A 14985-nucleotide genomic window follows, 5' to 3' on the forward strand; every position below is an offset into this window, starting at 1 on the left:
TAAGTTACAGCTTTGGATGGTTATGGCTAGTTACCCATTTCGCTGTATGAAATAAGCCTGAATCTTATGATATTTTAAGACTATTTCTGATGTGGACATTAGTTTTCCCTCTGAATTTAACTTTCTTAATTGAAAAGCAGTCCAAGACTGAATTTGTCTACTGTTCTAAGAAAACAAGATTGCAAAATAAGTATTAGAGGTAATTGTATAGCTAACTGTCAATACCTCAATTGTGGTAGAAAGTGAAGCTAAACTGCTTAAAAATTTTAGACTACTCTAGGACAATCACATTTATACCCAAGCTTTCTGAATTAAACAAATACTCAGGATGTTGGCTATGACTACAAATGTTTCTAATATTTGATAGTATAACAGCAGGCCAATAGCTACAAAAACTGTTTGGCTTATTCTGGATCTGAATTACTTCTCCAAAATACCCTGCCAACACCCAGAGACCAGCTATACCTGCTGATAAAAGTAAAGAAATTTTATCAGAGTAATACATAGTTATTTTTTGCCAGGTTGTCTTATCTAGCTTTTCTGCTTGTACAAACTGAGTCGAAGGACATTCCATGAACTCTAACCTTCTGCTTGGTGGTGGAGAATCAACTACTAAGTCAACAGAAGATAGACTGTGTTCTATTTCACATCTACTTCTGTTTTTAGTCCAATCACATAACAAAGCAAGAATTTCTCACGGGGAGCAGTTCTATTTAAATTGTTGACTCTTTAACAAAAAGAATTCCTATAAGGCGTACCACCTTCTTGCACCAAAAACTTGACCATGAACCAACACAGTTACTACTACTGTTGAGAATGAGAGGACATAATCAGCCTGCCTCAGAATTCAAAACTAAGGTAATCGCTCACTCCAGCAGAAGTGGGCTTGCACCTACTTTCATTCACCCCCTCATTCCTCCATCAAACAGTAGCAGAGCCAAAAACCATGCAAATACATCATATAAAAATGCAACTACATGATTCACAGGATGAGGGTAGTGAGGCACTGGAACAGGCTGCCCAAGGAAGTGGTAAATGCTCCATCCCTGGCACTGTTCAAGGCTCAGTTGGACAGAGCCTTGGGTGACATGGTTTAGTGTGATGTGTCCCTGCCCATGGTGGTAGGGTTGGAACTAGATAATATTCAGGTCCTTTCCAACCCAAACCATTCTATGATTCCATGCCATATATGACTCACTGCATTTAAGAAAAAAGAAAATAAAACAACTGAAAGACATACTGAAATGGTTAATTCCTCTGTAAACTGAAACAGTAAACTCAATAAAACAGCATTACAGGCCAATCATTTGGGAACAATTATTTTAAAGCTGAATAGCATTCCCCATCCTAGAAGAGCAAGGATAATGGCATGTTATCTCTCAAAAGCCTACTCTTTGTAAACAACTATCTTAAGTTGTTGAATTTGAAAGCTGTGCAAACACACTGCAATCAGAGTTACCATAGCTGGTAGAAGTCTTTGTTTAAATAATCTACAAAATGTCAATGTAATACAAATAAGATAAAGAGGAGTTCTTAATGACACAACTTTAGTATTTACAGTATTCTCAACAGCACTTAAATCTGCATTGGAGATACAAAGGGCACGTTTTTTCCTAGGCTGACAGCATGCTTAGTTCTCTCATTTACACCACATTGCAATAACATAAAGAGGGGTTTACCATTAATCCAGGTTTTACTACAAAGCATCCCGTTATTTCTCTGTCAAACACTGGCAAGACTGCCAAATGTCTGTCATCCAATTCAGAGGATTAAGTCTTCTTTTATAGTGCAATTCTTGTACGAATTTATAAAAATACAGATATAGTTTCTTAGAGCTGGTCACAGTCTATATTTTGGCCTGAATTCATGCCGCAGAGGTTGAATATGACAGCTGGCAGGAAGCTGAGGGGAGAATACATCCTCCCCCTTTTCAGTCACCACATTTCTGTTGCCATAGTGATTAATCCTCAATTGAATGGCTGTCTTTGTACATTTCTTTTCAGTAAAACTTTAAGTAAACTTAAGTTGAAAACATGCAGTTGACTGAAAAAGAAAAAAAAAAAGGAAAAAAAGATTCCACATATTCAACAGGTACAGCACAAGTTCTTGTGACTAATATTTTTCCACATATTAAAAGGTGCAAATTAGCTTTAATGCAGGACATCATCAGTTTTTCGAATTACTTAGTATGCCTGTTCCCATTTTGTGTCTTTTTTGTGAAGCCTCCAGGCCTTCTCCAAAGTCATCCCCATGCTCCAATCCCCCAGATTCTTACTGAAGAAATACTACTCAAATTCAGCCTTACAGGAATGACAGAAAGCCTAGTCCGAACTTATGCACTTGTGTAAAACATTTCACATACGCTGTTTTTGCCAATTAACATAGAAATTAATTAGGAAATTAAGGAATGTAGTCATTTAATTCAGAATAGACTAGAAACATTAGAAGGCATCTGTTGACTTCAGGAGGCTTTTATTTCCTATGTCAGCTAAGAAAAAGCTTCACAAAAAGGAGTGCAAAACCAAAGTAAGTAATGACCTCCTGCAGTGAAAATCATCCAGGTTCCTTTGGAACATGGAACTCATCAGAAAAAAGGATCAAAAACTTAAAGCCCCTAAAAATACTTAGTAGACACCTATGGTCTTAGAAAAGTTCTTAACACTTTTCCCCCCCCCAATAATAATGTCAGAATAATTCTGAGCAAAATATCACATGAATATCTCAAGGTTTGGTGTGGTTTCCTCCCTTTCCCCTTCTGTCTCCCCCCACCCCCACCTTGAAAGGCTGAACTACATGTAGATCTGCTCTCAAAATTATAGTCTGGCTTTTTAAATCTGCCATATCCAGTCTGCAGGCTCATTTCATGTGTTTTCTTTTCGAAACTTTTGGTTTTGACGTTCTTATAGCTGTAGTTACACAAGACTGTTCTTCACTCTGGATTTCAGCTATCTTCTTAACAGATAGTCATGGGGCAATACAGACAATCTCTCACTTATTCAGTGAAAAAAAATGAATTTTTAACAATGCCTATTTGGACACACATGTAAACAGAAGACCTGAATTTAAATTAAAATGTAGAACACAGATAACTCAGTGTCATTAAATCAGGCTAAACCGAATAAAATAATACAGGAAAAAACAAGTTAATTATTCCACTAGTTTAACTTTTAATGTAATCTTTCCTCACACATCTACATGAGGACCAGAAAACCCTTCCTCTGAATAATTTGTGAAATAGAATTTCAAGGGTGTTTTGTGGTCATTTGCGTAAGGAAGCAACAAAACCCACCTCTCAGTAACTTTTACTGGAGTGGCTATCTTCCACGCTAAATGATGTGCATGTTCTGCCCTCAGATGTTTAGAATACTGAAGCCTGGCATGAATTCTCCCACATCATGCATCACGGATCTGACCATAACTTCTGCCTTAACAGTTACAGATTACTACAAAAGATTACAAATAGCCAGAGATCTTCAATTGAAAAGAGACACACTTGTCTCCTTTCTAAGACACTTGGGTTCTGGGACATCCAACAGGTTTTTAGAACTACGGAAGCTGAGATGTATTATTAGACTATAATACAGTATAAACTGTATCTCCAGAATTTTTTCAGGAACAGCTTTCTGTCAGACTCTGCACAAAACAAAAATTCCTGGTTTGGTTTTGATCACTGAGGCTTTTAAACACCTCTAATTACTGGTGCTTCAGCATCTCCTACATATGCAGCACTACCAGAAACATCAACTATTTGAGAGAAGATTATCATACTTCACTATGTCCTTCTCAAAATCTACACTGATTTCACAGCCAGTTGCAGACAATGGTCAGAAAACAATCTTCAGACACGTGATAATACATACAGTTCAGGAACTGTCAGTCATAAGTTAAAATATTTTACTGTAATTCTAAGCATTCTACATTTAAGGGATATCATTATATAAATGCCATGTCTACCTAAAACCCCCCAAAACTATTAAATGCTCTCCCCACTATACTTTCAAAATAAGGTATAAGCTGATCTCTGCTAATGTAGATGGACTTACGAAAGCCATCTCCGTAACAGACAACATTACCTCTCTTCACTGAAAACGCTACTCCTACTTGCCTAACAGCTACAGAATCCTCTACTTTCATGCAGTCCCATGGATTTCTGTGATGAAAGGAATATACTCCAAAACACAAGCTAATTTTCCTTTCTTCAGGATCTTACAATTAAGAAAAAAAAAAAAAAGGAAAAGCTTTCACATTTGTTTCCTTTTACTATCAGCATATACAAACTATCTTCAAATAATTTCCTTTAATTCAAATGCTAAACAGGATTTGACTAATGATATTCAACCAAAATACGGTTTATTCTCTTGCTTGTGCAATTAAAGCATACTTTATACTGTTACTACTGTTAGATTTTACCTCACATTTCACGGCTGGTAAGTTATGAGAGAGTTCTCATGATGTTGTACATTTCTTGACAGCAGACTTCATATTCTGGTTGCTGTTACCTACACTGTATTTTCAATAGTCATACAGTATTCAATACTGTAAATTTGAACATTCTAGCTAAACTACTTGTCAGTTTACACAATTGATTTAAAACAAAAAAAGAATAGAAAATATGACTTCACTCCCTACCACCTCTGGAGAAAGAAGAGTCAAAGGCTCTGTAGCAATCTTGAAGCCAAGTACCAGAATTGTCATGGAGCCTGGAGCATAAAGCAAGCAAGAACAGAAGAAATAGTAGCAAGACCTATTTTTTCATAAAAGTTCTATTAAACCTTTAAAGGTGCAGAACAATAGCAGGTTAAAATAACGTATTTTATGACTTCAGAGTAAAGGTAGCTGGGCTATATGAATACTAGCACAGGTATTAATGACAGACTCACTACTTATTACTGGATTAAACAAGGTACGCTGGATTGAAACCTGCAGTTTCAAAGGCTAACAGAGATTTGGCTGAATTACGTTAGTGCCAACTGTTCAGATCCAGCACAGACCTTGGAAAGCCAAGTTAAGGAAAGAAACTATCACCAAGGCCAGCACCTTTTTCTATCCAAAAGTTCAAATCTTACAATTTTTAGAAGCAATTTAAATCCAAAGCTTATTTATTCACTAGTTAACCATGTTCTTAAACAAGATGTTCTACATACCTTCAAAGTTCTCTTTTAAGAAACAGAACACCCTTGCACCTGTCCCTTCTACCTTGGCTCTCAGGGATCTTCTTCCCACACAACCTCTCTCACTTTGAAGGAAGTGTTTGCACAGGTTCTGCATTTTGCTTCAGTTTTAAGCAGTCTTTACAACGCAAGTGACTGCATTAGTCTCCATGCTTCAAAAAAAAGGAAGCAGTAATACACCTGATTTATACTCCTTTTAGCCACTGCAGGTAGAAAACCATAAATTAGTTACTGAAACTAAAGAGCTTAAATTACAATATAAAAGTTAATAAGAATTTAGCGAAGCCAAAATGCGATGACTAGTCAATAGCAAGAAATAAACAAAATACCAACATTCTTACATGAGGTTTTATTATTTATTACACTTTGCTTAATATTTATTATTATAAACTTGTTTATTTTTTATTAAACTTCACTTGAAATCACCATTCTCTTTATGGTAACGCAATCAGTTACTCTAACAATGAATGTCGTAACTGATGGTAAGTGAAAAATGACCAGCAAAGACCAATGGCCAGAAAAGCAAAAATGATCATGTTTTTCACAGAACACCTTGCAAAATAGTGAAAAAAATGAAAATAGTAGTAATAATATTCTAAGAAGATCATATTTCAAAGTTGTCTATACCCTAGCTGCTCTTCTTTTAAGAAGAACATTAAAAATTCAAAGCTCTGCATTTAAGAATAGGCAGACATCTCAGGATTGTTTCTAGATAGTGCCTCTATATAACAGAAAGAACAGGAAGTGAAAGAAGAGGCAGCCTTCCTAATAATTAGTGATATTTTTCTTTTTACTAAGATCTCCAAGAGAATTTATACTATTGCTTCTGGGTGAAAAGTACGCAGCGCTGAAAAAAATCACTGACAAGTTAGTTGACTAGTTAATTTGTTATACCTGCAGTCACAAACTGTAAAATAATGAGATATAAGACACATGAACAATACAGATGAACTGTCAAAGACTAGTTTTGAACACCCGTGGATCAACAAACATTTGCTCGAAGTACTCTCTTCAAAGTTCCCTTCTAATTATATATAGTTTTAATAATATTGTGAGCCATTGACATTAAGTACTTTTCTACAGTATTCCTGAGTATTTCTGACCAACTCTTCTGTTAATAAGGGATATTCTAATGCAAATATGTTAGAATTGAAAAGACCTCACTTTTACTAGTTCGCCTGGTTTGATCTTCCCAGTGTAAAAATTCTTTGGCATCCCTGCTAATGGCTTAATTAAATACAGTACATAAACAACACTGGAAGAAACTCTGCTACCTCCGGCGGATGTCCAACACCCCAGAACACAGTCCTATGTCTACAATTCCTATAATGATTGCTAACATGTTTGTAAAGACCAAACTGCATACTCACCAATTCCTTACTCTATGCTTGTGGTTTATCTTAAGAATCAGTGTAGGAAACTGCAAATATTTATTACAAGGCAAACAACAAAGTGCCCAGATAATCAGAGTAGATTCAAACCACTGTGTAATGAGAACAAAAATCTGAAAGCTGTATCTGAATTTATTCCAGATTTGTATGTAGTCTAAATGTAATTAAACAAGACGCACGACTAACAAAAAAGCATAAAACGTATCCATTGCTAAAAATTAGCACTCCCAGTAAGCTCCAGTTTTACATTTCGGACCTTAAACATAGACAATTTGATTTATAGCAACTTCATGTCCCCTCTACTGCCCCCATTCACAAGCTCCCCAAAAGAACCTGCAAACTGATTTATGTTTAACTCTCTATGCTACAGAGATTCCAGTATGCACTGTGGCAACTGGGTTTTTGTTAACTGGATCCAAGTTGAGAAAACTTATTTTTTCAAGCCTCAAATCAGAAAAACATGGCATAGAATTTGATTTCAAACACACAATCTCTAATCCAACCATTTCTCTCACAGAAAAATCCCACAGAAGGTGCTGGGCTGCTTAATTCCCAACTCTTTCAGAGCTGGCCAATGTAAAAACCACCCCAAAAACCAAATCACAAAAGTAATTTATTAGACCTCCTCCTCCTCCACCCATCCTCAGTGGCTTTGATCATTCATGGTGGTCATTAAGAGAATAACAAGTCTGTTAGAGCTTCTTAAGATGAAAAATGAGGATTAAACAAAAAGTAAAAACAACATTTCCCAAACATTCTCTTTACCTTGGCACTACAGACTGCTACATTAGCAGGGAGCTGGGAAAACTGCTTCAACTCAAATACGTCTCGTACGGCCCAATGGCTCAAGTGATTCTCAGCCTTGCTGGATCCAACTACATTCTGATTTGAATGAATATATGCCACCTCTGGAACACCATCTAATATTAGGAGAAAGATACAATCAAAGATGTGACTATTCCAAAACTCTGAAGGTATACAGTTGCACTGAAGGATACTGGAATTAAAAAACCCCCCCCCCCCCCCCCCCCAACAAACCAACCAAACAAAAGAATCAGAGTTGTAAAATTTGCTATGATTTTACCCAGCACAAAGTTTCTCAGCTCCATGAAATCAACAACAATCATTAGACTTATTCAGATTTATTTAGATAGTTTAATACTGCTTTCATTTCAATGTGGGGTTTTTTTTTCAGATGGACAAAGAAGTGTCAGAGCATCTATGCTTTAATGTCTGCAATATTAATAAAGTTGTCTCTAACAGAACCAAATCTTCTCTATGGTATTTCAAATTCCCAGATCACTTTTTTTAAAATCTACTTTTTATGATCAGCCCTGTCAAGACTTTTAAGGGTTTACATTTCAAGTATCTAGATTTGTGAATTCTTAACACATCTTCAACCAGAGCATCTTTCAACAGACTGCTTTTAACAAAGTATTACAAAGCTTCTCCACACCTGGGAACACAGGAAAGTAAAGCTAGCAGTTAAAAAATGACAGAGAAAGATATCACTAAATAATTTAGCAGAGCACTTACTCCTGTAACAAAAACATGTATAGCAGGAAGAACTTTAAACCTGCCAACAATGTTAAATTAAGTATATGTTACTACTTTAGTAGAAATAAAAAATTAAAAAGTTACCTAAATATCTGTCCATTGATTCCACTTTCTGCTCCTGATGCTCAAATTCAGTTTTACTTGCAGAAGTTCTACACACAGTGTAACTGCCAGTCTTCATTTGTGCAACAGAGGTATCTTGAATAGGATAGAGTATTTTAGACCCGAACCGAACTCTGCCTCTCTGGTTTTTACGCTTATAGCTTTGCTTTCTGGCGTGTGTTTTCTCAACTTGCAAGTTATCTTCAGAGGATGAAAATTCATCTATATTCTGAGAATCACTTTCCTTTTCTTTTCTATTGGGCTTCTTCGCTTGTAGCTGAGGTTTTGAGACATTACCTTGTCCACTGTTACGGGTATTTTCTTTCCATTTCGGAAAGCTGCAAGTTTTTGACTTTCTTGATTTAGAATTATGGGAAATCTCAATATCATCGGACTCGTCACTTACATCACTTGCTCCTTTCAATTCTCCTGTACGGTTCTTGATGTTCTCAAAAGACACAGTTTTGCTGAAATTTGACTCACTATTACGGAATCCAAATTGCCTACTGTCTTCCTTAAATACAAACTCATCTTCTTCTGCTAACTCTTCACAATTTTCAGATGTTGACCTGCATAATTCAACTTTCTTAGTAAGCAGTGGTTGCTGGCATGCTGAAACTTGGGTAGGAAAGATGACATCATCATCATCACCTTCAGAACTGTTTTCAGTATTCATGACTGTATCACTGTGCTTTGAAATGCCTTGATCAACACTTTCTATGTCCCCTTCCTCCTCAGAGCCTGATAAAATAAGACAGTCTATACTACACAAATTTTGTTTATCAGTTCTTTCTGGTGAGTGATCAGTGTTCCCATGCTCCAAAACAGACACATGGCTTTGACATTCCTGACAATCAGTGTGTTTGCTATTTACATTTGTTTTTAAAGTCTGATCAGCAGAACTGGAATGATGAGAGTCGTAATTATTATCCTCTTCTTTGGTAGCTTCAACTTCTCTCTGCAACAGCTTAGAGAATCCACACTGCATTAAGGAAAGCTGTCCCTTGGTTTCCACTGAACTATTTGCATTGCAAGGCTTCCTTCTGTGGCATTTTTTCATTGAAGTTTCCAGAATATCATCATCACTAAAGTCATCACAAAAGTCTATTTCTTCTCTTAGTAATTGTGCCTGAATGCTTTGGGAATCTCTATCTTCTCTACAATCTGGTTGTTCATACTGAAAAGAAATTACAGCAAAAGTATTTTTAAAAACACACATAACATATGTAACACACCTAATTCCAAAGCAGTGTAAACAAAAGTGGATATGTAACACACCTAATTCCAAAGCAGTGTAAACAAAAGTGGGTTCTCACTATGTTAATCAAAAAAATGTATGAAACAGTATTACACAATGTCATGGTTTAAACCCAGCCGATTTATACTAATCTTGTTGCCGCTTTTCATCTTTCAAAGGTGGTTTGAAAAATGACTTAATAATTCAAACCTAATTACTGTGTAATGACACAGCAATGGTCAACCTCCTTGTGTTTGGGGGCTAACAGTTTAAAAGAGCAACAAGTACATAACATTCTGCTCTAAAATTAGTTGAGGCCTACTGCAGTCAAACAAAATTACCCACAGGCAACCTTAAAACATTTTGAATACACAGAAGTCCAGAATACAGATCTAGAAATACGTACTACTGAGACCAGAATTATGATAATATGTAAAGCCTGAAGGGTAAATACTAAATTCTTTTACATTAAGTTTTAAAATTGATGTATTAATCCTGTTTATCACCCTATTTAACATAAGATGAAAAAGTTGGTTTGCCACCAAGACCAATCTGACATCATGACCATACAGTGATGTAACAGCAACGGGAGGTTACGACGGATGTGACAGCATCCTGATTTAAATATTGACATTTACCCACAGAAATCTCCAGAAGCATAAGAGACAGTGACTGATTTTTAGTACCATGCAGTGTGGTCTAATCTAACAATATTTTCATGCTTACAATGCCATATAGTAGATCAAACTGCTCCTTTCCTAAAACACATGAACACTGTACAGTTAAAAAAACATTCATAAAAATGACCCAAGCTTTTCAGGGGGAAAAAAAAAATAATGAAAAAAAAAAAATCTTATTCTAGAAAGAAACTGTCAGAAACAGCATTTGGGGGGGAGGGGGGGGGGGAAAAGTTGAAAAAACCCACACCAAAAAAGAACCCCAAAATAAACAAAAAAACCCACCCGAAAGAAAACCGAAACAGAGGTCCACAAAACCTTGAGAAAGTTTTCAATCCTCAAAACTAACTGTACTCCTTTCCACAATCTCCTAAGTCTTCTAAACAGTATCTGTCAGATTTTCAACTGACTTCTTGGTCAGAAAGCTGTTATGTCATACTGTATGACAAGGCTTAAGACATTACAGAGCAATAGCTACAGGGGACCTACAAAAAATCTAAAGAGGGACTTTTTACAAGGGCATGTAGTGACAGGAAAAGGGGGAATGGAGACAGTAGATTTAGATTGGATATTAGGAAGAAATTCTATACTGTGTGGGTGATCAGACACTGGAACAGGTTGCCCAGAGAGGCTGTAGCTGCCCTATCCCTGGAATTGTTCAAGGCCAGGTCAAATGGGGCTTGCAGAAAGCTGGTCCAGTGGAAGGTGTCTCCTGTCAAGTACAGGGGGATTGGAACTGGATGTTCTTTAAGGTCGGAGAACATAAAGAAGGACTACAGAACTCTGAGAGGTGGTTAGGGGCTCTGGAGCTCAGACTGTGTTTTTGTCAGTTCTCCAGGATACAGGGGAGGACCTTAAAAAGGCTTGGAAGATTGGTCAGGTTAATAAATGGTTAGAACGGTGGTGCCATAGTCAGGGGTTTGGGTATTTAGAACACAGAACCCAGTTTAGGAGGCCAGGTCTACTGGGGGCTGGTGGAGCTGGTTTTGGTAGGAGGCTTCCCAGACTGGTCAAGGATACTTTAAACTAAATGTTTTGGGGAAGGGGGGCATCATTCCATCCCAACATACCCAGTCAGTTGCCAGCACCTATAATAAATGCTCAGAGCAATGTAGAGATATTCCAGCTGCTCCAGCCAAAGAGCCAGCTTTATTTGGAGCTCGATTCAGATGCCTCTATACAAACACCTGTAGCATGGGTAACAAACAAGAGAAATTAGAGATGTGTGCTCCTCTAGGGGGAGATGATATTATAGGCATCACAGAAACATGGTGGGATGGCTCCTATGACTGGAATACTGGAATGGAAGGTTACAGGCTCTTTAGAAAAGACAGGCCTGACAGGCGCAGAGGGGGAGTTGCTGTTTATGTTACGGATAGGCTGGAGAGTATGGAACTCTGTCTGGGGCAGGTGAGCAGTGAACAGAGAGTTTGTGGGTCAGGGTTAAAGGGAGAAGAGCTATGGGAGACATTACTGTGGGGATCTGTTTACAGATCGCCTGTATCAAGAGGAATCTGTGGATGAAGCACTCCATGAACAGATAGAAGCAGTCTCATGCACACAGGTCCTTGCTCTCATGGAGGACTTCAATCACCCTGATGTCTGTTGGAGGGACAGTACAGCCTGGCACAAGCAATCAAGCAGGTTCCTCAATTGTGTGAAAGACAACTTCCTCCTGCAAGGAACAGAGAACCCGACAAGGAGAGGCGCCATGCTTGACCTTGTGCTCATCATCAGGGAAGGGATGGTTGGAAATGTGACTTTCCAGGGCAGCCTTGGATGCAGCAATCATGGGATGGTTGAGTTCGAGATCCTCAGAACAGTGAGAAGAGCGTGCAGCAAGCTCACTCACAACGCCCCCTCAGGAAGCTCTCGGGAGAACTGGCTACTCTGGATCTGGAGAAGGCTGAGGTTCTGAATGACTTCTTTGCCTCAGTCTTCACTGGTAAATTCTCTGACCACACCACCCAAGTCTTAGAAGACAGACACAGGGACTGTGAGAATGAAGACCTTGGCCCCACTGTGGGAGAAGATCTGTGGACTGAAACCATCTTAAGAACCTGAACATAGACAGGTCTATGGGACCTGACAAAATCAGTCCGGTGTCCTGAAGGAGCTGGCAAATGAAGCTGCTAATCATATTTGAAAAACCATGGCAGTCAGGTGAAACTCCCAATGACTGGAAAAAGGGTAATATAAACAGCATTTTCAAGAAGGGGGAAATGGATGACCCAGGAAATTACACACCAGTCTGTCTCACCTCCGTGCCCAGCAAAATCTTGGAGCAGATCCTCGTGGAAGGCATGCATTTGACACTGTCCCACACGACATCATTGTCTCTAAATTGGAGACATCAGTTTGATAGATGGAGCACTCGGTGGTAAAGAACTGGCTGGATGGCCGCACACAAAGAGTTGCGGTCAATGGCTCAATGTCCAGCTGGAGACCAGCAATGAGTGGTGTCCCTCAGGGATCGGTGTTGGGACCGGTCTTGTTCAACATCTTTGTCAGTGACATGGACAGTGGGATTGAGTGTGCTTTCAGCAAGTTTGCCAATGACACAAACATGTGTGGCTCGGTTGATACGCTGGAGGGAAGGAATGCCATCCAGAGGGACCTTGACACGCTTGTGAGGTGGGCAATGCCAACCTCATGAAGTTTAACCATGCCAAGTACAAGGTCCTACACCTGGGTCGGAGCAATCCCAGACACAGCTACAGGTTGGGCAGAGAAGAGATTCAGAGCAGCCCTGCAGAGAAGGACTTGGGGGAGCTGGTCGATGAGAAAATAATCATGAGCTGGCTTCAGTGTGTGCTCACAGCCCAGAAAGCCAACCGTATCCTGGGCTGCATCAAAAGCAGCGTGACCAGCAGGTCGAAGGAGTTGATCCTGCCCCTCTCCTCTCTGCTCTCATGAGACCTCACTTGGACTATTGTGTGCAGTTCTGGTGTCCTCAACATAAAAAGGACATGGAACTGTTGGAACAAGTCCAGAGGAGGGCCACAAGGATGATCAGGGGACTGGAGCACCTCCCATATGAAGACAGGCTGAGAAAGTTGGGGCTGTTCAGCCTGGAGAAGAGAAGGCTGCGTGGAGACCTCGTAGCAGCCTTCCAGTATCTGAAGGGGGACTATAGGGATGCTGGGGAGGGACTCTTCATTAGGGACTGTAGTGATAAGACAAGGGGCAACAGGTTAAAACTGAAACAGAGGAAGTTTAGATTGGATAAAAGAAGAAGTTCTTTCCTGTTAGGGTGGCGAGGCACTGGAATGGGCTGCCCAAGGAAGCTGTGAATGCTCCATCCCTGGTGGTGTTCAGTACCAGGCTGGACGAAGGCCTGGGTGACATGGTTTAGTGTGAGGTGTTCCTGCCCATGGCAGGGGGGTGAAACTAGATGATCTTAAGGTCCTTTCCAACCCTAACTAATCTATGATCCTGTGATTCTAAGGTCCCTTTCAACACAATTCATTCTATGATTCTCTTTCAGTAAACAATATTGTTGTGTAATAACAGCATATTAGTAAAAACTTCAGACTGAAGATATGATATCCAGGTGTTGTAAAGGTCATAGAATACCACATTACCAGATATTCAGAATACTCTACTTTAAATACACAATGAGAGCATGATATTATCCAATACTTTACAATACATGAAACCAGGGGCAAGCAAGCAATAAAAGACACCAAATTCAATCTAAGGTAAACATATTATCAGTCTAATTACATACTGTCTATAATTGCCTCTACAGTGTCAGGAACCAGAGGGACTACCATGCTCTAGTTCACAGTCCTCACCTTTTCTGAGCTGCATGGAGAAGTCTCTTCCTTTAGCCACGTAGTTGCTGTTATGACTCCTGCTTCTACCCGTCCTTCCCTCTAGAACAGTCAAGAATGTTTGCAATAAATTTTTTTATCTGTTCAAGTTAACAAAGGCAAGCCCAGTTTTTCTTCCTTTTTACAGATGTCTAAGCACCAGAAACACAATCAGCAAAGACCAGGCTTGCATTTTGGCAATACACTTACTGCTCTTCGATCTAATGCATATCCTGCAGTAGAAGCAACATGCTGCATAAATTTGGAGCATTTGATTTGCACACTATTTTAATAATTTTAAACTTTCTTTTCCTAAAACAGAATACCTGCTTCAATGCTCAAATTACATGCCATGTTTTAATTTAATTTAGAGAAGTTTTGAGCTTAATATCCCCAAAGTTACTCTTTTGGCTATGCTAACTTTGTGTTACTGTATTACATTCCCAAGCCTCCTCCTAGCAAAGACAAAATAACACAACAGAGGGAAAGAAACCTAGAAGAAAGCTGCAGTAAACTCCAAGATGCAAGTTAGCTGCAACAAACATACTGGATACTGAATATACTTAAAATCAGTTTGCACTATACACTCTGAAACTGGACCATAATTTTTTTAGAATAACTAAGAAATTAAAGCATAAAGCCTCAGTTATTTACTTCACCCTGTAACGTTTTTAAACACAGCATTCTAAAATACATGTTATTAGATAGCTTTTGACACTTCAAAATGTACTATATAAAGGTTACTGTGATCATAAAAAAAATATTCCTATTATCAGAACTCTGGCTTACATGGTCACTGATCTACTGATGAATAAAAGGTGCCTGTACACAGTGTTAACAATATGTGAAAGTATTACAACAGTAAGTTATGGCATTTTTACTAGGAAAAGAAACATATTGGCAAACTTTAGAAAACTATAATCAGAACTTTTTCCAGGTTTTTTGTCTGATTTAAGGAAATTTAGCTGGTCTACATCAGAGTCAGGAATTAGCATGCCTGTTTCATTTAATGCACTCCTAGACAGGTACTTTTTA

The 14985-nt window shown here is 38.6% G+C and overlaps 1 protein-coding gene across 6 annotated transcripts in view; it reads right to left on the reverse strand.

Annotated features, from left to right (window-relative positions):
* The window catches only part of ERCC6L2 (ERCC excision repair 6 like 2), a 67518-nt gene that overhangs the window by 21010 nt on the left and 31523 nt on the right, over positions 1–14985 (reverse strand). The window contains exons 15-19 of one of the 6 annotated variants that reach the window (XR_009729093.1): positions 13933–14013; positions 8204–9398; positions 7328–7482; positions 5145–5323; positions 4630–4700 (exon numbers count right to left, since the gene is read on the reverse strand). Coding sequence is in view for 4 of the 6 variants with exons in the window: in XM_061377539.1 (XP_061233523.1) it covers positions 2011–2043; positions 7328–7482; positions 8204–9398; positions 13933–14013 (1464 nt within the window). In the remaining 2 variants the exon portion in view is untranslated. Of the gene's footprint in view, positions 1–2; positions 2044–4629; positions 5375–7327; positions 7483–8203; positions 9399–13932; positions 14014–14985 lie in introns of those variants that run through there. The other 5 variants (XR_009729092.1, XM_061377539.1, XM_061377542.1 and 2 more) reach the window with 5 other exon arrangements.

The sequence above is a fragment of the Neopsephotus bourkii genome, unplaced genomic scaffold (assembly GCF_033783945.1).
Source record: "Neopsephotus bourkii isolate Nb327-2 ecotype Australia unplaced genomic scaffold, CSIRO-AGI_Nbou_v1 NB_1759, whole genome shotgun sequence".
NCBI classification, from domain to species: Eukaryota; Metazoa; Chordata; class Aves; order Psittaciformes; family Psittacidae; genus Neopsephotus; species Neopsephotus bourkii.